The sequence below is a fragment of the Cariama cristata genome, unplaced genomic scaffold, assembly GCF_000690535.1.
Source record: "Cariama cristata isolate BGI_N322 unplaced genomic scaffold, ASM69053v1 scaffold11877, whole genome shotgun sequence".
NCBI lineage: Eukaryota > Metazoa > Chordata > Aves > Cariamiformes > Cariamidae > Cariama > Cariama cristata.
The window spans coordinates 6,310-31,554 of record NW_009626104.1 but is presented as its reverse complement, the minus strand read 5'-3'; the positions used below and the strand labels follow the sequence as shown (position 1 = coordinate 31,554).

General features: G+C 36.4%; 1 protein-coding gene across 1 annotated transcript in view; it reads left to right on the top strand.

Annotated features, from left to right (window-relative positions):
* Window positions 1-219: 219 nt before the first annotated feature.
* Window positions 220-25,245, top strand: part of DHX15 (DEAH (Asp-Glu-Ala-His) box helicase 15) — a gene marked incomplete at its 3' end in the record, with an annotated part of 30,596 nt that continues 5,570 nt past the window's right edge. Inside the window, exons 1-8 of the mRNA XM_009703886.1 lie at window positions 220-612; window positions 4,209-4,402; window positions 5,547-5,706; window positions 6,117-6,335; window positions 18,098-18,265; window positions 22,323-22,409; window positions 23,953-24,102; window positions 24,268-24,376. Of these exons, the coding sequence (XP_009702188.1) occupies window positions 220-612; window positions 4,209-4,402; window positions 5,547-5,706; window positions 6,117-6,335; window positions 18,098-18,265; window positions 22,323-22,409; window positions 23,953-24,102; window positions 24,268-24,376 (1,480 nt within the window). The remainder of the gene's footprint in view (window positions 613-4,208; window positions 4,403-5,546; window positions 5,707-6,116; window positions 6,336-18,097; window positions 18,266-22,322; window positions 22,410-23,952; window positions 24,103-24,267; window positions 24,377-25,245) is intronic.

Below are 25,245 nucleotides of genomic sequence, written 5' to 3'. Positions count from 1 at the left end.
CAGTATTACCTGTAATGAGAGGAACTGTGGCAGTGCTTTATGTACAATGAGTGTACCTGTATATTTAATATTCAGTATGCATTGTGTACTCATACTCTTTGATGCTTATCCTTCCAGGTAGCTGTTTGCAAGGCTTTCTAAAAGATTTAGTTTATATCCACTTTGTATTAGATACCTTTAAAGTTGTGTTGTATTTAAATTCCTACTCTGCATTTAAATATGCAAGTATCTCATTTTCTGCTATGTCTCTTAACTCATTTTAGGAAAGATCGTGACCGGGACAGGGACCGTGATGACCGTTCTAAAGATCGTGACAGGGATCGTGACAGAGATAGAGATCGCGACAGAGAAAGGGACAAGGAAAAAGATTTGCGATCTTCATCTAACTCTGCATATTATGCGGCTGCTGGGTTACCAACTATAAAACCAGCAATGATTCCACACAGTATCAACCCTTTCACAAATCTACCACATACACCACGATATTACGACATCCTGAAAAAAAGGCTACAACTTCCTGTCTGGGAATATAAAGAAAGATTTACAGATATTTTGATTAGGCATCAGTCATTTGTGCTGGTCGGTGAGACTGGATCTGGTAAAACAACACAGGTGAGTTCTTATCTATGATACTGCAGTTTTTTAAAGGTTGAAACTGTTGCTAGATGTGGAGGGGTGAAACTTGCTTTGGTTTCTTGAAATCCTTTGTGTAGGAACACCTCACAAATTGTGAGTAAAACTAATTTGATGAATGTTTTATTTACTTAATGAATACTAAAGTTAGAGCAATCTTTCAGCATCTCCCCATTTCACAATGCAGTCCTGTTCTCTGGCCCCTTCTTCTATTAGGCTTTATGATTGGTAGCTATGTCTTTGGTAAATAAAGATAAAGATATTTTAATGGCTAGAAAGAAGTGTACTAACCTACAAACTGAGGTGATGGTTCCAAATAGTTTATTTAGCTGTTTGTGTAGATAGCAGCTGGAAAGTAGGAAAAATGTTACAGAAGTAACATTTTAGTCTTTATAAAATAAATAAATAAATCTTTTAGTCTTTATAAAATAGATTACAGCTAACTTACAGTAGGTTTTACAGAAATAAATTTTTAGTCATAAAATAAAATTTGGATGTTGAAAATGTGAAGGACATAGTAGTACATTGGATGCCTTTTATAGCTATGCCTGAAATATTTTGAAGTTATATACCCTTCTTGCTGCAAATTTTAGGAACCATTATCTTGTTTGGAAGGTATTTTATGGCATTATCTGTATTGGGTTTTTAACGTGTATAAACTGAGATAGGATTTTATGGAATTCTTCAGAAAAGTTTGATTATATAGTTAATTGGAAGAGATAGTATTCTGAACATTCATGTTAAAAAAAAAAATTTGGTACTTACCTGTGTGAAAACAGATTTTTTTTTTTTTTTTCTTGTTGCATGATCTGAGAATTTGAAGATCTAAAGGGTCTGTGTTCTTAGTAACTATGACTTAAACTTCAAATACATCTTACTATTGTGTCATTGCGCAGGCATAAAGCTTTTCCTGGATTGTCTTACTACTTTACCCCTTACTTTCTGAAATGACTTAAGAAACCTAAGGCATCTTTCCCAAAAATTGGTTTTAAGCTACCAAAAGCACATAAACTATTGTGGAAGCTTCACTGCTTTCTCTGAATTCTCCCTGTGAGATTGCAGATGTGTGTTGAAACAATTGAGAGTGTTGCTGTAGGAACATACCACTGACAATGATCCTGCTGTCACTTAATGAAAACCTTGTTTTGCATGTGATAATGTCATGTCCTTTTTGTGATCAAGTGCTGTCTTAAAACCAATCTGTGGATGGTTGTTTCTCTTCTTATATTCATTGATCAGAGCAAGATAAATGGTTATCTGTGATTAAGAAACCCTCTAATGCTCAAACTGAAGGTGTACATGAACTATTTATGCTTGCTTTTATTGGTATCAAGTTGGCATTATTTAAAATGTATAATGAATTGTTCTTCCAAAATTATTATCTCCCCTTTCATGGTGATAGTAGAAGGCTGTGTGGTAGCAGTTAATCTTTTTGGGAGTGAGCTGCTGCCTGTCAAGTCCCTTCCCTGATTATTATGTACGTGTTTTCCCTTTAGTCTTGTAGAGCACCCAGGTTTGGAAATGCTTGGCTTTAACAACAGGAGATGCCACTTGTTCCACAGAGACTTAAACCCAAATTCTGACAATTCTACCATATAACTTTCAACAGAGAAAGTTTTCAATAAATTGAAGTGGCTCAGAAAAGCGTGAAGGACAGTGCGCTTCCCTCTTGCTCTGCATCCCTTTGAAAGCATGACTTTCCTTTGACTTTGGAATAGTCTGCAACAGCCATCAGTGCATTTCTCTGATCTTAGAGGCCACTGTATGTGTAGTCCCTACCTCCTCAAGTTTATGGAGGTTATATTTGAAAATCTCTCTTAATTGAGAAAGTCCTTGAGATTACAGTGTGCTAGCTAAAGCTATTCCTCATGCTTTTTAATATTGGTAAAATGGCTTTTTTTAAGGAAAGTCAAGGGTTTTGGTGATTTGTAGCTTTCTTGTGTTAGTGGAGTAGAGTTAACTTCATGTTAGGTTTTATAAGAACCAGATGATAAGAGGTGCTCAGTATATTCCTAGTCATGACTGAAGTAGAAAATGTATAGCACAGTCCTTTTTCCTAGTGTTTGTATGTCTCTTAAAGCTGGACATGAAAAGTAGTCTGGTGGTCATCTAAATCAGCTGAACACATTGAAGTCATTTGACACCAATGCTGTAAGTTTTGCTGTTTACTGGAAAACCACTTCTAAATTATTTTTATTTCATGCTACTGTGGCCCAACAGACCTGTTGTTTTAAAGTTTATTTCAGGACTTACTCTGTTGAAAGTTAAGAAGCTTCATGTAATATGCTTAGAGTTGAGTTTTTATAAGTGACTTGGGAAGCAAATTCCCTTCTCTACACTGCCTGTTAAGGGTCTGTATATACGTTACAGGATAGGGTTTCAGGTTCATGCTATTAATGTTCAAGAACTGCTATTATTTTTAGTTTTGAATAGGGTTTTCAAAAATTTGAGTTCTTCTCGGCAGTCTAGTAGTCTCCTGTCATATTTTGGTAATCTTTGCTTTCTTTTTTTTGTATTTATAATGGAAGTATGTTCTTCATTTTAAAAACAAAGTTTTTCGTGACAGCCTACACTTGTTTGCTTGTGGGTATGTTTTAGTGTTCACTTATGCCCATCTTACTGTGGAAGTACAGTATTCTAGAAGAAAAATGTTCCTGGTTTAAATTACACTGCTTTTCCTGTTAGGTATTGGTGCTATGTGTAAATGTGTAGGTTTTTTTTTATCCCCTCTGTAAATGTGAGCATTTAAGAATACTTAAAGCCAGTGGAAAGGAGGAATAGATTTTTTTTGTAGACTTGGAACTAGTTGTGCCTGGGGATGTCTCCTCATAAAACGTCACACTGAGAATGTGTTAAGAATATTCTGTCTTCATCAAACTGTACTGACCTTAGAAAGTCTTCTGAATAAAGCTTCTTATTTTGGATGATTCTTACTATTTCCAAATTCCTAGCAGGAGCCGAAAACTACTCACTGACAAATAAACTGAGTGCTAACATAGGAAGGAAAACCATAGGGGTTTTATATCTGGTTGATGGAAGTTCAAAAGAACAATAATTAACGAAATTAACATAACTAATTTGTTATTTTTTTGTCATGATTCCTGGCTAAGACAATTTTTATATCACTAAAATAATTCTTTTTGCTTAATGTACTAATAAGCATTGCTTTTTAAAGCCCCAAAATATAACTTGCTTGCTGTAAAACTTAAAACCATGAACTGTGCTACGGATTTCAAAATTCTGGGTATTTAATTTTGGTTGCTTTGGAGCATGTTGGCTGCTGCTAAGTATCTGTATAAGGTAGTGATCTAACAGTGCTTAAACGTACTGTGAACCTATGTATTTCCTTGATAACTTGAAAGATAGTTACGTACATGCATAATGTGAGTGTGCTTTATTTAGTGGCATTGGATCCAACTAACTAGTCTATCTGCTCTTGTGCTTTGGATATTTTTGTGCATACAGTTGACATCTCAGTGGAATAGTAACTAACTTTATTTGAAACAATACAAAGGTTACAGATTACATCTGGCTGTTTGAAGAAGTGTGTTTAAACTGAGTTTTATTCTTGACAGATCCCTCAATGGTGCGTTGACTACATGCGCTCATTACCTGGACCAAAGAGGGGAGTAGCATGTACCCAGCCTAGGAGAGTAGCTGCAATGAGTGTTGCACAGCGGGTTGCTGATGAGATGGATGTCATGCTGGGCCAGGAGGTTGGTTATTCTATTCGATTTGAAGACTGCAGTAGTGCAAAAACCATTTTGAAGTAAGTATGACAACTGTCAGGTAAAGGTATAACACAACCTACTTGGAGATGGGGGAATAGCAGGGTGGTGAAGGATGTAAGCGGAGTTATGAAAGAAGTAATGAGGAGGCAAGTGAATCTATGGACAGGCACTCTGTGTCTGAGTGGAGAAAGACAGGAAGCATAGAATGAGCTGAGAGAAACCTGAGATGTGGGGCTTGAGTGGAACTGAAAATGAGTCATTCATCCCAAAGAAATTGCTGCACCCTGTGGAAATTAATTTTAAGTGATCCATAAAGAACAGGGTCATCTGAAGAAGTATTTTTGATTAAAGTGCTGATAAAGACCTTCAGCATTCAGTTTCTCTTCATGTTACGCGTTGAGTGGACCTTTGTCTGTGGTATCTTCCTACTCAGGGTAAACCTGGTGAAGTTCAGTAGCTTACTTCAGTAAGCAGAACTACCATAAAGTTTCAAAATTGAGCTATACCTAACTGTAGAACACATAATCCATAGTGTTTTAGTTGTCAACTGTTGTAGATTCCTGTGCTGTGTAGGTGGACCTAGGCCCAGTTAATATGTCATCTGCAGATGACATTCAGAATGCTTGGTTAAAAAGTATTCCACATAGTGTGGTTCAAGGAATAGTGCTTTTCCTTTAAAAGATGTCTACTCTTGCTCTTACAAGTAGTTGAAGGCTGGGAATAAAGTTAATGTGTAAAAAGAAATTTAAATGAGACGGAAAAGCAAAAAGTGAACAGATGATCTGCAAACAGAAGAGGGGAGAAACAATTGCAGAAATAGTATTTCTAGGATTGCAGAGGATGTTTTTCCCTTTCTTTTCCTGTCTCTGTAGACCTGGAAGTAGTCTCCCAGTGATAGCCAACAAACTAGTTATAAATGTTGTTAAACCTTGTTCCCCCCCCCCCCCCTTTTTTTTTTTTAAGCTTCTCCCCCTACTCCCAGATTTCACTTATACTCTACAGTAGTTTCTACTTGAAAACTTAAAATGGTCTTGTTAACTTGTTGGAAATAGTTTACTGATGTTTCTGGTTTTAAAAAGTTGATTAAAAGCTTAGTTCAAGCAACCTAGGGAATGATATGGAAGAGGATTCTGTATCAGACTTAGTAAATAAAATTTGTGTTGAAATTGTGTTTGTGCTCAGGTATATGACTGATGGTATGTTACTTCGTGAAGCAATGAATGATCCTTTGCTGGAGCGCTATGGTGTTATAATTCTTGATGAGGCCCATGAGAGGACACTGGCTACTGATATTTTGATGGGAGTTTTGAAGGAAGTTGTAAGACAAAGATCTGATTTGAAGGTCAGTAATGATGAAGCCCAACAGCATCTCCTTTCTAGTTGTAGGCATACCAAATAAGATATCTGTGTGCTTACCACTAGCTGATTTTTATAATCAACTAAAGTAGAGCAACTGTTTTTTTTATCTAATGATAATCTGTATTGGAAAGATAACCCTAGGAAATTCTTAATGCAGTTTGTATTGAGGAAAATACTCGAAACAACATAATTGTAACTTAACCTTTCCATATTTGACTAAGAATTTTTTTTGGACCTTTGTAACAAGGGTACTGTATTCAGGTGATAAAAGCATGCTTAAATCACAGTCAACTCTTAAGGTTGGTTTCTTACTATTACATATTGTATGCATAACACTTCCTAAGTTCTTATTAACCTTTGGGGTATCTTGTTTTTTGTCCTCCAAACCTACAGGTTATAGTTATGAGTGCTACTTTAGATGCTGGCAAGTTTCAGATCTATTTTGATAATTGTCCTCTTCTAACTATCCCGGGTCGCACGCATCCTGTGGAGATATTCTATACTCCAGAACCAGAAAGGGATTACCTTGAGGCTGCCATTCGAACCGTGATCCAAATTCACATGTGTGAAGAAGAGGAAGGAGATCTCTTACTCTTTCTTACTGGACAGGAGGTACTTTCTTCCCTTTTTTTTTTTAATTTCCATCCATTGTTCCACACAGAAACTACTTTAAGTGGCTTGTGTAGACTGAAATGTTTGGTTTCTTTTTCTAGTTTATCATTTGAATGACCTGAGGTTTTCTACCTGCCATACACTTCAGGTCCTTAGTCATTGTATGTATATGTAATATGCATATGCTATGCAAGCCCTCTCTAAAATGAAAATTCTTATCTTACTCATGTACTTCTAAAATGGAAACCTAGAGCATGAACCCTAGGTTTGTACTAATGAGAACTCAAAAGTTCTGGGTACCTGGTAGTATCCATGTTTTTATTGAAAATGTGGTTCTGTGCCCTTCTGGATGTCTACTGTACAACTTACCTGAAGAATAACACTTTGGTTCTGCTACTTGGCTATCAGTAGTAATTTAAAAAAAAAAGTTTGGGTTTTGTTTTTTATGAATAGCTTTGAGTATTAGGTTGTAGTCTTTCCGTATCACAAATACAGGGAGTTACGTCTCAGAAATGGACTCAGTGCCTTGCAAAAGAGGATTGTACAAAAGCACTTAAGGTAAACTACATCAGGAAGTGAGGATTTTTCTGGAAGTCTTAAATCCTTTGCTTGAAATAACCTGGGTTGGTTCTTTTTTTTCAGTCCTAATCTGTTGCTTTGAAGCTCTTTTGAGTGTCCCTATAAGTGGACTGAGATGGAGAAGAGGTAAAAGAAACCCATAGGCATTGTGAAAGTTTACTTGACTGGGTCAACCTAAGATTAGTATTTTTAGTAGGGGGAGAAATGCAGCTAGTGAAAATGTTTTTTCTGACTCATTCTTGCAGTCACTCCTCATGAAGAAATACCCTTTAAAGATGCTGAACTGTTCCGCATCCGTTGATCTAAGCATACAGTCTGAACTATGTCAAGGGGGAAAAAATGATACAAGTAACTTGTGATGCTAGAGGCATACAGGCTTCTTGAGTAGATTTGCCAGTCATAAAGATCTGTTGCCTCTTAGTTGAGTTTTAAAAGACATTTGATTAAAATATCTTCTGGCAGGTCATCTCCTCCCTTAGAAACCCAAAGCAATGCCTGTCACTGTAAAAGCAGATACTCTGGCCTTTACATTTGTCCTTTGTTTGGAGTATTGCTGTGAGTTAAAGTACAGGTAGGGAAAATTAACAGTTGTGACTTTGAAACCTGCCTGGTTTTAGTTAGAAGTTCTAGTTTGGACTTGTCTGGCAGGTGAATGTGAGAATTGATTAGTCAACTGTTGCAAGTGGGTGAATGAACTAGTGGCAACAGAAAAGAGCACTGCTGTCCAACTGTTTCGACAGATTTTGTTTTCTTACCAGGATGCTAAATCAGGTTGGTCTTTAACCTTTAATGAAGAGCAAATACTTACCCGTGTAATTATCGAAATAAATGGTGTCCTTGCTACAGTAGTTGTTATGTATTGTTCTAAATAGCTTGTTCTAACAATTATGGGATTGGGGGGGGGAAGGCAGGAAGAGGGCAGGATGACCGTTTTCAGACGTTGCGAACTCCAGGGACCACTCATGTTTGGCAGTTGGCTCTAGACCCAACGGGTCTAGTATCAGCCAGTGCTACAAAGGTAAAAACAAATTTTTATTAAAGTCATGCACATAATGTTCATATGTACAGGTATGATTATGCATAAATGTGTCTAACAATATTCCTGTATTGTCTTATTGAATCATTTAAAACTTGCATTGGTAAGCCACCATCCTCTGTTTTTTGTCTAGAGTTCTCCAGTCCATGTGTCCATGGTTGATAACTGTTCGGGGCACTGGAGTGGCTCTGCCTGGAGCTAGTTTGAATTTAGCTAGTTAGCATGAAATTGAAGTCTGGTTTAGCTTCTGTAGAGAAACTTTGAAGTGTTACATCCATTTTGATTCATGATGTTTTGGGGCCTGTGTTGTGGCCTGTCTTTGAGCCTCATGATACAGTCTATGTGTCTATTACTGTTGAATGTAAAGTGATAGGACCTACTGTAATCTTAAGAACTGGAAAGTGTGCTCTAGGTACTGCTACCACTATGTGGTTCAGGTTCAGTAGGCTTAGTAGCTTGAGTCTTGCCATTGATTTTTGCGTGGCAGAAATACTTTGTAGTTCTTTTGGATTCTGGAAAGCAGTATCAACAAGATGCGGAATGATTTGATTTTCTTGTCAGGAAGATGCATTTACAAAGCCAAATGAAGTTAGATAAAGGGAAGATGTTTTAGGTGGAAGCATGCAAGTGTGAACTGTTTTGAGTTTAAGAGGCTTCAGATGAGGAGTAATTGCAGTGGTCTAAGGCAGAATGAGGGTCTGTACTGGCTACTGACTTTACTTGCCACTGAACATGAAGTAATTTTATATGGGCAATAAGATGGATAGCAGTTAGTTAGTACAGATTAGTTAAGACATAGAGTTAGTGGAACCTGGAGATACTAGGGAAGATTCTGTGTTGTCAGACCCCAAAATAAAAAGAAGTGTACATATATTTGGGAACCAAATGAATCTGATTTGTATAAGTCCGTTACTGGATAAAGATAAAATTGTTGTTAATGGTGCAGAAATAAGTGTTCAACAAAAAATTCCTTCTTGGATCCTGAAAGGAGCAAAGGTATATGATTATGTTGTGTGAACTGCTTTTCAGTCTCTTAGTAACAAAAGAGGATGTTTTAAAAACATTTATTAGGAAGGAAGCATTTTGAAATGGGACTTGTCTCACAGTCCCTGTAAGGGGGAGAACTCATCTGTTGATTTTAAAAACAAAAAACCACCCTGGTATCAGGGAGATTTCAGAAGATGGAAACAATGTTCATGTTTCATGCCAATATTAAAAAAGGTATAACCTGAGGTAACCTGGATAACTGTAAGCCAGGTTGCCTGACATCAGTCACAGGCAGAATTGGAGTTCTGTTCACAAGGAAGAAGTATAATTACATTTTAGTCAACATGTCTGGCTTAGACAATAGGTTTTGTCAAACCTCTCAGTCATTGACATTACAAATTTGGTAATCTACTTGTGTAGATACACATTTATTAAACTTTAATGTCTTTATTAGACTTTAAATGTCTCAAGACTGGCTCACCTGCAGATCTCAGAGGTAGCTGGTCTATTGTCTTCTGGAGTTCTGCTAAAACAGTATTAGATTTCACACTCCATTAAGATCAGTAATCTGAGAGTACGTGTAAAATCCTTACAGATGAAACTTGCAGGGTAGGGGAGACAGAAATAATGACACAGAAACCGTATAGATCTGTCTCAATATCTTCGTAACCTAGGCACTTAACCAATGTGAAGTGTGTTCTGTGTCACCCCAGTACCCTTTTCTCCATAAAGTCAAACACATCTTTACGCGTTTAGGAGGCAGAATCTAGACTTCGTCTGGAGAGTTGAAGTACAGATCAGCACTGTTCTTGATTGTAGATGAATATACTGAAAAACGTTGCTGTTCAAGTAATGCTTTCAGTGTTCCAGAAAGGTGTAAAGTGATGTTTGTAAAACTGATCTTGGTGTAGAAAAGAGTTGCAAAACATTTTTGAGGCTTTCATAGAGTATTTTGTAAAGTAGGATTTATTTTAAAGGCACACTTTTCATCACAGCATGGCTGGTTAAGCTCTTGAACTGTGAAAGTAACAGACTCTCTTATGAGGAAATTGAAGTCAAAATTGACAACTTTTTTAGTCTCAGTGGTAGCGATTGTGTGAGGTTAAGGCAGTAAGTGTACTGGGCTGCGGTGAACACGAGTAGTCTTGTTTAGCCTTGCATAGAAAGTGTTGAGTTGGGGAGCATAAACTGAAAGAAGAGTAATAAGATTAGTTGTGTTCAGGTGCTAAAGGCGGAAGATTTTTTTGCTCTTCATTCAGGATGTCTATTTAATATTTCAAATTATTATTTGACCAGATCAAAAAGATCCTGAATATAGGAATGATACTGAGACAAGTTCAGTTTCGACTTGTTGACAGAGCAGTTCTCCGTTATGGTCAAATGTTGACTTGTTCCATGGATGACTTTTTTGTCTTAAGTACATCATTTTACAAAGTTTTATTTCTCTGAATTTGTATTCAGAGCATCTCCTGAAATGGTGCAGTTCTTGGGACCAGTTCTTTTTGCTGTTGTTTCCTCATTCTGGCTTGTAGCAGTTTGCTTTCAGTCCTGGAGGAAGAAAGGGAAATTAGTGAAGTTCCATGAAGCTATAAGGACAAAGACAGAATTTCTAGAAGGTTCATATCATCAAAGCCAGATGTGGCTGACAGTGCCCCTGTCTGTGATAGGAACTCAAAGGAGAAGGAGGAATGTTAAGGTGTCTGCCAAATATTTCTGGGTGGGAAGTACTTTTTATTTGTGCATTTAGGTTTTTTTCCCCATGTACTCATTCTGCACAAGATAAAATTGCCTTATATTTTTTGTTGACATTAGTTTCTTTCAAGGTTTAACAGTTATGTCTGCTTAACTCATTTATCCAAGGTGAAGCTAAATCTGTGTATAGTATGGCAGCTGATCTGCTGTAGATAAGACTGTCATCTCCTATTTAAAAGAGTTTAAGGTATGTTCTAACTGGAGCAGTATTGGAAGTTTTGCTCACCTCATGAGATTCTTTAAGTGCTCCAAATAGAGGGTCAACTGAAGAAAGGGTTTCTGAAATAATGTTCTCAAGGACCGTGTTTACAAAAATCATTGAATTCTGTTTTGCATGCCAAGTGCTCCGATTGTTCCATTAAATGTGCTTAAAATGACATCACTAGTCACCGTCTTTTTGTAGAAACAGTTTTTCTAAAGATAATGACATACAGTTTAGATCTTAAGATTGAGTGGAGCCTGACCAGCAAGTTAAATGGATGTTTACATATACCGGTTTGGCATGTGAGCTAGGACGAATGTCAGCACTTTAAGTACTTTGGTGGCTGAGGATAACTTGCAGTCGATCGTTTGGTAACTGCTGTTTAGTATGAGTGCAATTTCAAGCCTTGTCCATGGCAGCAGGGATGGCTCCTGCATACAAACAAAAGGGAAGGAAATTCAGGTTATTGGATTGTTAGCTTAACGGGAGCAGTTTGACTCAGTAACTTAGGGCCACAAAGATCATCAAAGGACTGGGAAGCCTGAGAGAACGGGATTTGCTCAGCCTTGAGAAAAGAAGGGTTAGGGGAGACCTTATCACCATGTTACAGTATTTAAAGAGTGGCTACAAAGAAGATGGAGACTCCTTTTTTACAAGGTGTTGCATGGAAAAGATGAGAGGTAATGGGTACAAGTTACTCCTGGGAAGATTCCGGTTGGACACAAGAGGAAAATTTTTCACAGTGAGAACAATCAGCTATTGAAATAATCTCCTCAGGGAAGTAGTGGATTCTCCAACATTGGGTACTTTTAAGGTTCAGCTGGACAGGGTGCTGGGCCATCTTGTCTGGACTGTGCTTTTGCCAAGAAAGGTTGGACCAGATGATCTGTGAGGTCCTTTGCAACCTCCTCTTCTGTGATTCTGTGAAGTCATTGCTGCTAGTCTTCCTAGGTTTCTTTTATGTTTGGGTTTTTTGACTACCATTTAATGGAACTTCATTACATAAGAATCTTAACAGTATTTATTCAGCACAAACTTGCTTCTTAAAAATGTGGTGCACTGACTTAATATATGGAACTGCTCCTATAATCCTTTTCGGTTTCTATTCTTGGTAATAGTAACCTTTCAGTATGAGTACCTTTTACTGCAGAAATACTATTGGAAAGAAATGGAAGTGAATTTCTACTGAGCATTCAGTTTGAATAGTGTGATAAAGACTATTTTCAACAGCAGATATAGAAAAAATGCGCTGTGCATGATAAAAAGCAAAATTAGTGTCTTCTGTTGTTAATTTTATACAGCTCCTTTTAGATGAACTGCTAATGATATGTTCGGATCCTTTGGTTTTGATGCAGAGCTAGGGAATATTAAGTATTGGAGTAGTGAGATGATAAACTTAAACAGTGGAGATGTGGTATTGGAGGCAGCTGGTGAGGTATTGGTTTGTGGTTCATTTATTTCCGAGCCTGTCTTTCTTCATTGTGTGTTCTGACACAGAGCCCGAGGAACCAGCATGTTTCTAAATTAAACTGGCACAGACCATCTTTAAAAATCATACCCAGAAGATTTTCTGCAATGAGGCTTTCAAAAGTGAGATCTTTTGGGGGGCCAAAAGAAAAAATAGTAGTACTAAATATTATGTAGTAATACTAAGTCCTGTTCATGTTTGAGAAAGGGGATGGGGAGGATTGGGTGACATCTAAGCATTAGTCCTGTAAATGGTACTCTTGAAGTTAAACCATAGGAAAACTATCAGTTTGTCCCTCTTGGTTTCACATACTGACAGCTTTTCATCACGTCTTCCCAGATCATTTCTGTCAGATGAAAGAAATGGGTTTCTCAAGAGACCTTCCTTTTGTCCACTTTCCATGCTGTCCTTTGAGCAAAATGGAAGGTTTTTATATTTACTTTCTGCAGTGAGGGATAAAAAGGAAACTTTAACACTGTTATGGTGATAGAAGAAAAAATTACTTAGTTTTACAAGTAAGAGGGGTAGGAATTCAACTCGACCCTCTGTATCTTGTTCTAGCTGAAGTAGTTTTTCTGCATGTTGGGGATGAGGAATGCAAATAGTGGGCAATATGAGAGAGGTGGAAGGCAAAGGGACAGACTGAAAAGACAATCTTGAGTATTAAAGAAACTAACCTGCAGCTAGTGCTTTCTGTGGTTAGCTTTAACTGTTGTAAAGGAGTAAGAGGCTTTGACCAGAGAGGAGCATTCAATACTCATTGTACGAAGAGTAAATGCATCTAGGTCTGTTTCCACAATTACAGTCCAGCAGTTCTAGCTGTGAAATATCTCCAGGTGACATCAAATGTTTATCTCGCTGAATGGTTAAAAGAATGCTTTGGAGTACTTGATTTTGACCACAACCTGAAGCATTAAATACACCTCCTTTATGCCTGAAAAGCACCTAAAAAAGCCCTTTTGTTTTCTTCACTGGTATTGTAAGATGTGTAATCCTGTGCACACACTTTGAAAATTTTGTGTGCTGTTACTATAGTATTTAATGCTGTTCATGAGTGAGTGTGTGTTACTTGGGACTGCTGTTTTGGCTTTTGACTACTTGTATGTGTAGTTATACATGCTTAGAGGAAGTTTTCTCACTGTTTCACTGGAGCTGGAGCAAAAGTTCTGCCCTGTCAGCTTGAATTGTTTAATATAACCAGTTATTTGGTGGTGGTGTATACTTGTAGATGTATTGATCTGCCATGAGAAAGGGGAAGATAAAGCACTGTGCTTTTAATTTCTTGAGAGCTTGATATGAATAGTAGGTGTTGCTGTCCCCATCCAGAGGATACTAAAATGGAATATGCAGCAATCCTGGCGTTCTGAGAGTTCAGAACTCCTTTTGTCCCCAAGCTTCAAACTTAGAGTTTCCTCTCTGATCTGGTGGATCTCTGCATTTCTAGCTGCACAGAAACGCAGCTTCAGTGAGAGGAATAAAAATTACTGCATCCAAGGGTTTGTTGGTGTGTTGGTTTTTTTTGGTTTTTTTTAGGCACTAGTCATCAGCCTGCGTTTTCTTTGGAAAAGTGGGTTAAGATGGAGTAAAAATCCTGTCAGATTCAGGAGGCAAATTCAAGTAACCTACTTACTGTTATGTGAAAATAGAGATGGCTGCACTACTGTTTCTAATAAATCAGAAGAAACTGAGCACCCCATTCTTGCTTTTTCTGAACAAGCCACTGCTAAACATTGCTTCCCATACAAACTTAGGTCTTGCTGAAATTTGTGGCACAATGGAAGTTCTGGTTAAAATCCTGAAACTTTGTGGTGTCTCAGAATTGCTTTCTCATACTTAAGCTCCTGAATGAAATCCACCTAATTGAACAGATATTGTGAATATTGCCTATTGTCTACCATTTGTTTGAAAACAAGCAGCCTGCTCAGGACTGCGTGTAGAACCAGCCTTAATTTCTTGGAAGAAATACCGTTTAAATTGGCTTAAATTTGATTTATTATTAATAATTATTTTCCTGGTTACTGTTTTTTTTCCTCTTGTAAACTATTTAGCTGTAGGTACAAAATACAAATTGTTGACTCTCACTTGGGTGTTTAGATTACTTTGGTTTTCGTGGTTGAAAAATATTCACCACCCCATTACCTCCTTGATCACTAATACATGCATAAAAAGAAGTGCTTTCTGTTTGCTGATTTCAAGGAGAATTGCTTATGCTGTTGAGGGTGTGGAAGAATGTTGAGGACTCCATGTTAATATTCAAAGTGTACTACAGAGTTCCTCACTCTTTAATTGCTACTTGATTCTAGTTTCTATAGTGTTGCAGCTGAACTATATATATTATATGTATATTGTTAATTCATCTTGACTGGATCAAGCAAGAAGGTTTTGGAAACTTTAAAGTACATATAGACTGTCTGGGACAATTCTGATAACTAGATGTTGTGAAGCATAGATGTGTTGAGTCTATGTGGCACTTGCAACCTGAGATAAATGAGCATCTTAGCATGTAACCTTTCCCTTTTTTGTGGTCTGTTTGCTATTTACCTTTCAGTAGTCAGCTCGTTTTAAAATGAGTGCACCGATGGACAATTTCATTGACTACAATTTTACCAAGGATTGTTTCTCAGAACAATACTCCTAAGAAGTCTTCAGTTTTGTGAGGAACTAGGATCAAGTTCAGTCTGGTTACTTAGGCAATGCTTCAAGTATTGCCAAAGCCTTACACTTTTTATGTGTTAGGCCTACTTTCTTTCTTCTTTGATTAATTCTGAAGCAGGTCTTTGTGCTGATGCACTGGGCAGTCATGGGTCTAACTGTGACTCCTTTGATCTTCCTATGTCTGTTCCTACTTCCAGTACCCTGGTATCTGCTCTCTCAGGTAGTCAGCGTGACAGTCAGGGCTCTGAGTTTTTCAGCCATAACCTAAATGCAAGGCCAGTTCGCTCTACCTTCCTTCTTTTCCTTCCAAGAGGAAAAATCTCTTACGTGTGGATTGATGGAATAATCCCTCTTCAAGGGGTTTTGTAATGGATTTGGAGTAGATGGTGTGCAAGTATTTAAATGTGTGTGGTTTTTCAAATAAGCCTTTCATAAATGAGTAAGAACTACTGACTTGCTGAATCTTCAAAAGATTAAAGTTAGTATCGTGCCTTCAACTGTATCTCATGTATCTCCAGACTTAAATGTTTTCATGTGATACAAATGAATCTTTAACACTTAAATGAATTCTTAATACTTTAAAACTATTCTTGCTACACATACTCCTTCTAGATTTTGTTCTTTGGGATACCACTTTTAGTCATCTACTGGAATTGGACGGTGGTTGTGGATACAGTTGAAGTAGAGAGACCCTTTTTTTTGCTTGTGGTAAAAGAAAGGAAACCACCCTTTTTCTCTCTTTCTTTTTAATTAATTAAAACAATTCAGTACTAAAGAATTCTTTTACTGTCTTTACATGAGTGGCAGTGACTCTTGGTGACTTGTATCCTTCTTCCAACAGTTTATGATGAGAGGTCCATAGTTACCTCTGCGAATCTGCGGAGAGTAATGCTTATATATGCACTTGTCATCTCTATGTTGAAGTATTTTAATGAGTCCTAATTAGGGATACTTTGAAACTACATTAGGAAACTCTAGGGAGAAACAACACTTTTACCTCTTCTGAAAGATGATAGGTGACTGTGAACACATGTGGCCTGAAGAGTGTAGTGCTTTTGTTTATCGCTATTTGCCTGTGTTTTACTATCTCTTAAGTATGAAACTGTCCTGGAGTCTCTAGTCATTACTGTTGAAGATTAAGCCTCCTGTCCAGCATCACAGTTTTCCCAGTTACACATTGTAATCTGCTCAAATTCTGTCAAACAGTGTAGTGACCTTCAGTTCAGGAATTAAGGTCTGTGCTGTATTTTTTTTTTTCTGAAAGATACAATCTAATTTTGTATTAAATATTTAACAGGCCCAAGTATCAGCTTGTCAAGACTTTGAATGGGTGCAAATTTGAGAGGGGGTGTCACTACCTAGTTAGTCAACTATTTACTTTTAACATGTTGTCTTTTCACGTAAGCACCATCATTAAAGTATTAATTTACTGAGCTATTGTGTATGATCTGACAACTAAATTAGGTTTTTCCTTTTCACTGGAAGGCTATTACTGAACTTAAAAAAGGAGTTTATCAGTAGAACACCAGATAATGACATCTGTGTAAAGAAATTAATTCTCTGTTAATAAACCAGTAGGGGGCATTCCAGCTCAGTTTCTTATATGCCTCTTATTTTATGATGGGTGTGTTGGGTTTGTTGGCAAAGCGCACCTTTGTTTAAAAGGGTTTTTTGTAAATACCTGCAGTTCATTCAAATTGGCAAGATAATGCTGGAAAGCATTAGGCTTACTGTTATAGGGCTCTTTGACATCGAAGAGGAAGAGCCTTCATTTTGCCATGCGTACATTAATTATATATGCTGATCAATACAGAATATGAGTATTGTATTGTCTGTGCTACTTTAAAACATACTCAACAGAATTGTGCTGAAAACTTCCAAGACTCTTTAGGAATGAATGAAAAAGATGCAGATTTGTTCCAGGATCTGTCTGAATTTATGGTTTCTAAAAAGGAGTCTGCTTCTGCTTTTCTAATTACAGTTTAAAGCAGTAATTTTACAGACCCTTTGGATTAACCTGTTCTGTATATTTACTTGAGGGTCTTAGGCATCACTTCAGCTTCAGACTGGTGAATTATTTGTGATAAGGAAGGTCTGGCCTCTTTTCTTAGAGTATGTTGTAGCCATTTTTTACTTTTACCTACTGTTGCTTCTTGCCATGATGACTTCATTCTCCCATCAGTGGTTCAGCTGAAATATCAATAGTTGGTAGCGTGTCTCTTAGTTATACCAGTGGAGGCTCTGTTGTAATTTTTTAAGTTGAAGTTAATGAATTGTGTTATTCATTAACCTAAATTTCTGTGCACTTTAATTTTCATTAAATCTTGTCATAATTATAGGTCACCTAGCTGACTTAAATGCAGTTGTTTTAAAATGAAATGGAATTATAAATGATTGGGCTGTGGTGAACTTTATGGTAAGCTAGTCAGAAAATAGGCTAGCAAATACTGTAGAAAATGCTAAGGTAAAAAAGACATGAAAAATCTTTCTCATCTTCAGAGTATTTCTCTGGCTCTTCTTAAGTTTAAATGGGATTTCAGGTAGTTTTAAAATAAAATCTGAAATACTGGATTGAGAGGTTTGGTTTTGAGCATCCATGTTTATACTGTAAAGGTGTTTGTTCTCATTAGGTACAATGAAGCAAATCTTCCATATAATTGCATTAGTGATATGTGACATTAAAGCTTAATTGGCTTATTTTAAATATCTTGCACATCAGTTTCTTTTAGATTGTGAAAATTGGAAAGATCATGAGTGCAGCTTAATATTCCAGGGTGAGAGATTTCAATTTTACCACAATTTGTAGAGAATTAATTAGGAAACATGACTAAAAGAAAAAAGATGTTGAATGTAAATTAGGCTGTTCATTAGAGTATAGAAGCTGAAGCATCTTGAAGTATTGTGGAAATTCGCTTGCGAATTCAGCAAGCACTTTTTTTGAATTGTTTTTATTATTTAAAGTAGACGTTATCGCAATTGTTCTTCAGGATATAGACTTAATATAATTGCCATAAGGTACTCTAAAATACAACGTGCTGCCTCTTTCATGGAGTTCTCTTTTAACCAGTATTTTTATTTTGCAGGAGATTGATGAAGCCTGCAAGAGGATAAAACGTGAAATTGATGATTTAGGCCCTGAAGTTGGTGACATCAAAATCATTCCATTATATTCCACCCTTCCTCCACAGCAACAGCAAAGGATTTTTGAACCTCCCCCACCAAAAAAACAAAACGGAGCAATAGGAAGAAAGGTAAATAGTATGCTGTTTTAGTACACTCTTCATTAACTAGCTACTTGCAGTTGTGTGGGCAATTAAATATGAGTTTTAGCTGTTTTAAGTATATTTGGACAGCAACAAGTAGAAGGTTTTCTTGATGAAACCTTAATGATCCAATATTTTATCATGTTAAAATTTTTAGATAACTTGGAGTTTGTTTCTCAGTGCAATTCCAAATTCTGGCTTCCGTCTATAAGGACAGAATGTTCTAGTAACAATTTGATGCTTTTAAGTTTCTTATGAGAAATATGATATGTCAGTTAAATTTGACAACCACAGGACTTCCGTGGAAGGATGGGATTTTTCTTCCCTACATAATTATACTGAGAGATGCTTTTTTTGGAAGAGATGGACTGTCTCTTCAAGGAATGTTATCAGGCAGGTTATGTTTGTTTCTCAATGTTTATGGGAAGGTGTAAGTTAAAACAAGTATGTTGAAGTTGGAAGTGTGTGTTTCTTGTGGTAGTAAGCAAAGAATTGAGGTTCTTTCATTGGGCAAAATAGACTGAGAAACTGAAAAACTTGAAATGGCAGTAGTGAATGTTCGTCATAAAATTAATAGTTCAATTCGTGAATGCTCACATAAACCATGTTAGAAACTATGTGGTTATTTCTTTAACACTGAACATTTGGAGAGTCGTTATAGAGCTTCCTCAAGTTAAACTAATGCTATATGAAACTGTAGTGATGACAAAGTTAAGATTTTGAAGGTCAAAGCTGAATCATACTGTCTGCTTTAGGCAGGGTTTGTTCCTTGGGTATTTGCTTTTTTGTGCAGTACAATGCATGTAGAATACCGGTGACAACTTTCTAGTGTTCTGGAAGAATAAATCATTTGATAAATTTAGTGAAATGATCCTCTTTTTCCTATTGAAGTTGATTGCAGAAAGCATTCACTCTGAAATAATTAAATTAATGCTGCGACAACATTGTATTAGCAAATGACTTGAATGATACTGTTTTTCAGTGATGAAGAAGTGATAGCTGTGTACCTCATTAACTTTTCATTCGTGTTTAAAACTGTGCACTTCAACATAGGCGGTTTCTGGTTTTCTTGTTAAGAGGATAACAGATGCAGTGTGTAGCTTTCATTATGTTGGACTGACAAAGCCAGTACCAGTGTCTTAAGGAAAACACGCTCAGTGTAGCAACTATTGTACTACAAGAAAAATTGCCATGCTGGAAAGATACCGACAAAAACACGTACAAATGGGTACCTACAGGCAAAAGCAGGCACAAAATACATAAGCAACAGATTCAGACCATTATGTGGGGTGGGATTTTTTGTTGGTGTGTGTTTTGTTTTGTTTCTTTTTTTTGGACCACTTTTCCTCTTTACCTGCTTTGACTGAAATGTTCTGACTTTTGTGTTTTGGTTATCTTCATAACAAATCTAGCAACGAGAGAAAGTTTGTCTGTGTGTTGTAAACTTGTTTAAACGTTTTAGTTTCAGTTAGTCTTAGTCATCAAGCTATGTAAAGTAGGACTATGTGTTTGCTCTGCCTACGCTATCTTACAAAATGTCTGCTTTCACACAATCTCCTGTGGGAGTTGAACCTAGTTTTTAGAACTGCTGAGGAGAGTGAGCTAGCAGGAGGTCTGATATCATTTCAGACTCATGGTCGTAAAAACTAAGTGAAGGGCTTGCACTATCTGAGCAAGTATCTCCTGAGCTTTGACTTTGTGAAAGAAAAGTAATACAGTGGAAGTTCTTTGGCATCTTGCAGGAGTAGTGATGGTAACTGCTAGTACTGATATAGCTTGATAACTGCACTTTTTTGGTCCTCTTAGCTGACCGTGCCTAGCACATCTATTATTGCAAGAAAAGATTAAAGAGAAAATGCTTTACTAGTTACAGTAAATTAAATACTCAACATACTGTGGAGGAAGATGAAGACAACTTAACAAGGAGCGTTTCTATTCCCCTTTCCTATCTTATCCCTTCTTTGCAAACTGCATTCTATTTTCTGTTTCAGGAGTCTTAAGCATTACTAGTTAATACATATGCAATATACGTATATTTTTATATATAGATGCTATGTTTATTTTATTATCCAGGGTAACTTGTTTAAATTAATCTCTAAAACTTTTTGGTATATCAGACTGTTAATTTGGTATTTTAAAACATTTTTAATGTAACCATTTAGTGATTGCAAAACTGCAGTTAAACCTAATTAGATACAATTATTTTATGTAGTTTAGTGCTAATTTCATTTATTTAATTTCTGAGTAACTTTGTATTTTGATTTAGGCTTGAAAGATGTGCTGTAATTTTCCTCAACTTTTTTCCTTAAATTTCTTGTGTTTTTACATTCATTAATTATGGTTTTTAAGCAATGTGACATTAACAAATGAAATCTGTACATACAACAGAATGCACTGTGTAAATAACTGGTTTTTCTTTCTACCTTTGGGAAGTTCTGTACAATTCAAGTACAAGTTAAATTGCTGGACCTTTGTGGACTAAGCATACTAACACTATTGAGTTATTCGTATTGAAGTGTCCTAATAGAAATTGGTGATTTAAAAGCGGGACCAAAACTGTTTGATGCTGCTCTGTAATGGTATTTGAAGATTCTGAGTATGGACCCTTCTATATATTAGTAGATCTGGAAAAAGGTGAGCCTTTGTAGCTAAGGTACACTTTGTAATAGCAAGCTGAATGTGGATTGACTGGCCTTTTAACATGGGAGTGCTAGTTTAATTTGCATACTTAATGACTTGCAAATTTTTAATGACAATGTATTGTGCTTGTGTCAGCACTTAATTGCATTGATGTTTATGGCTTTTCTCTGACTAATCTGTGCAGATTACCTGTGAATGAAAAGTGTACGGGATTTTTTGTTTTGTTTGAGCAGAATTCTAAGTAGCACATCGTTTCTGGGTGGAACACCATAATTCCAAATGAATTTAAAACTTTTTTCCACCAAAGTATTGCATTCAATACACAGTAGTATTTGGGCAAGCTTAGACCTTAAGTCTACTTAAGAAGAGAGAAGCTGAGAGTAATAAGTAGCTGACTGGCAAAGTGATCAGCTAGGAGGAAGAGAAATCAGCAGGATTATCAATCTAGTGCAGCCACTGGCTTCATTGTAATTCTGAACAAATTGTTAGGGGTCTCAGATTCTAATTGCTAAACTGAAAATGATGACAGAGTGCTCTGAAATTAAGAGGTGAAAGGTGAGTAGTTTTGATGAAGTGCTGAATGGGTTTTGGGGTCTCTTCTGAGGTAGCTGATTAAACGTGCTAATAATATGTGATTTAATGTGGTCACTGTTAGGATGAGAGCTAATGATACCTATAGACTGTTACACCGCATCTCTGAACATAAAATTTAAATGATGGCAAATCGAGCCTCAGAACTTGGATATCACCTTTGCTTTAATTCTTGCTTGAGACTTAACCTTCAGAAACTTTATAGAAATTTAAGAATGTAACCTTAAAAATATGTAAAGGTGTTTGAATATCTGGTAATTTAAAAAGACAAAGTTGAAATTAAATATGTTGTTCAGGATTTTAGCTGGAATGTATTGATAACTGCTTTATTCCAGACAAAATGAAAGAACATACTGTGCTGGTACAGTTATATAACCTTTGATTTAATATTATTTAACCAGTTTGCCCTGTTTAGGCTTTTTTAAAAAAAAAAAAAAAGTTAAACTGGAATTAACAGATGATGTTAAAGGGATCCAGTGTAACTTGTGATTTTGTACCAGAGATGTGAGAGAAATTTTCAGTAGTGATTTTGTAAGTAAAATATTTGCTCTTCTGTTTCTTTTTCTCAAAACTAGTATCTGCTATATTGTTAATACAGACATAGGGGAGCAGAAACAGGGGACAAAAATTGCTCTGATTTCAGTAGAAGTTTGTGGTTGATTTCGGATCATCCTGTAAAAGTGTTGGAGCACAGCTCTGGTAGTTATTGAGGAAGTAAAGAAAAGTTTGCTGAAAATTCTTGATGCAGAGACAGAATCAGAACTACTTATCTCCAGGACAAAGTAATTTCATTTTCTGTTTTATTTTTTGACAGGTTGTTGTGTCCACTAATATTGCTGAGACATCATTAACAATAGATGGTGTTGTGTTTGTGATTGATCCTGGCTTTGCAAAACAGAAGGTAAATACTATTTTGTTTTCTCTTTCTTTATAGTAGGAAAGATATTGAACTCTAGTTTGCTCAGGTAGCTCTTCCCTTTGTAAACACCAATAGGTCTTTTCCTAATTGAGATCTTGACCTTCGTTGGTTTGGTTTTGTTTTTAACTTAAGGTAGGTTTGCACTTAGTCTGCAAACTTAAGATATCTAGAGCAGTCCAAAACAGTGCAGTGCAGAAGAATTTTATTTTCAAAAAATTGAAATGTGAGCATTTTGAGAGGTAGGCCTGGAATATGGATTTTGTAGATGGTTTAGGAAAGGGTAGTTTTGTACTGTGTATCTATGCTTGAGAATGCTCAAGTAAAATGAAGAAATCATATGAAAGTAAATAAAAATGGTGCTAGAAGCCACCTCTTCTTTTAAGTCATGTTAGCATAGAAAATTCCAGCACTAACTGTTTCTTGTCGGTATTTATGTGGAATGTTGCGGCCCTGAAGATTGTCACCAAGCTTGTACTGTGCTTCTTGGAACATCATGGGATGTTCAGAGGAACTCAAGTAGCTTGTCTACAGTCGACCCAATAACTAAAGAAACATTAAAATGCAAATATCTTAGTTTTTTTTTTTCACTAACTCTGGCTATCTTTAACTTGATTTCTTAGACTTTTCCTTTAATACTCATAGACATTGTCAACCTTTTAAACTTTTGCAAAATGAGAGCGAGCAGAATGTATGGTCAATCCATCTTCATACACAAGTTTCAATCACCATTTAGGCTGAGGTTTTTTTACAAGTAGTTCTTAGACTGGAAGAGTACCTTCTGTAATAAGAAATAGATGTTTTTTGTGTGTGCTATATGTATTCACACCAGGAGGGTGTTAAAACATGGACCAAATAACATCTTCAGCTGAAACTACTGACTACTACTTTTCTTTTTTACAATATATTCTTTATCATGAGCCCTATTGAGTTGGCAAAGATGCTGTTTATGTATGACTACAATGGAAATTTTACTGTAAATTCCAGCATGTATTTTGAACTGTGGCAGTCTGCATGTACCCTTGAAATACAGTGTTGCTTTTTCATCGGTCTGACTTTTACAGTTTATTCAACCTTAATGTTAGATTTTTCTGACCCCCTAGAACATGATCATTCAACCTTATAATTGTATCAAGACAACTTTTTTCATGAATTATTTGGGCATCAAGAGTGTAGCAGTCTGTAGGATAAATCAGACACATTCCTTCTGCCATGAAAATCTTATCTAAAAATACGCACATTTACGAAGAACAGGGAGCCTGGCAGGAGTTGTTGTTAACAACAGTGAATAAAAAGTAAATGCTAGTCTCTAGGCAGCTGTATTTGAAGCTCTCTGTCACTAATCCAGAGGCTTTTGTAGCCAATTTTTTTTTTCTCCTTTCAGATACAACTTGTGATTTCCTAGTCGGAAACTGTGTTTGAAAATAAGTTTAAAGCAGTCTTTTTTTTTTTTTTGAGATAGTTGTCTTATCCATGAACAGTGTTCATTCTTTTCCTTCTTTCCTGCTCTGATTCCACTTTCAAATAGGTATACAATCCTCGTATCAGAGTGGAGTCTCTCTTGGTGACTGCAATTAGTAAAGCTTCTGCTCAGCAGCGAGCTGGCCGTGCTGGTCGTACTAGACCGGGCAAGTGCTTCAGGCTTTATACAGAGAAGGCTTACAAAACTGAAATGCAGGTAAGATTACTTTTTTTAGATTACTTATATAAGAATATCTGATTGATATAGGTAGTCAAGTGCCTTGCTACCAAACAGAGTCAGAATTTCAATGCTTGTGTAGTTTAAAGTGTTCGGAAGAACAAGTGTTCTCAATTTTCTTTTTTTTCCCTCCCCCTGCCCCAGGACAACACATACCCTGAAATTTTGAGGTCTAACTTAGGATCTGTAGTATTGCAGCTGAAGAAGCTTGGTATAGATGATTTGGTGCACTTTGATTTTATGGATCCTCCAGGTATCTATTTCTATTTTATTTAGACTACTGTATATTTTGTCTTCTGAAATCTTTATTTTGGTGAATATTTTATATAGTAGCAACATAGGATAAATTCTTTTATGTTTTTTCACTGCTTTTATTGTAATCCATAAGGAGTGTCTTTTGTTTATCCTGAAATTTAGTGCTTTGTGTCTTGCCAAAGCAAGCTTTTTATATTTCTGTCTGCATAACAGCTTTTAATGGAACCAAGAAATCTGCTGGATGCCCCTTAACCTGTAGAGGAGAAGACAAAATTACGGGCATCAGAAAATCTATTACTTGATGAGTTGGTGGTGGTGGGTTTTTTTTTACTTACCACCTTGATTACTCATTCTAACTGTGCATGAGTTAACTGTGTGTAAGTAAAAATGGCTGGGGTTTTTAAAGCTGAATACATGTGTTTGGCTCAAACTGTGAAGTTAATGTGCATCTCCCTTCTAACAGTGTTAAATGCTCATATATACTTTTAAAATAACTGGGTTATATTGCTAATTAAAAATGTAGATCAGACATATATATAAATACATCAAAGTTGATTGTTTTTTCCCCTAAGATAAAAATATAGTTTATAATCTGTAAGCTTTTAAATAGCTCTATAGAACAATTGCATTCTTTGTGCTGTGCAGCCTGTATGATAGCTTAGCAGGAAGGCTTTTGGATTTCCTTCTGTTTTCTTTAGCGAGTGTATATTATACCCACAATGAGCAATGCAGGATTAAGAGAACATTCTTACAGGCTCAGATTTGTGAAAGACTATAGATATATAAAGTTGACATGGCTGAGATTTTAGGACTGTTGATCTATTCTGTATGGAACCAGGGAAAATGCATCAGTGCACGGAGTTGGGG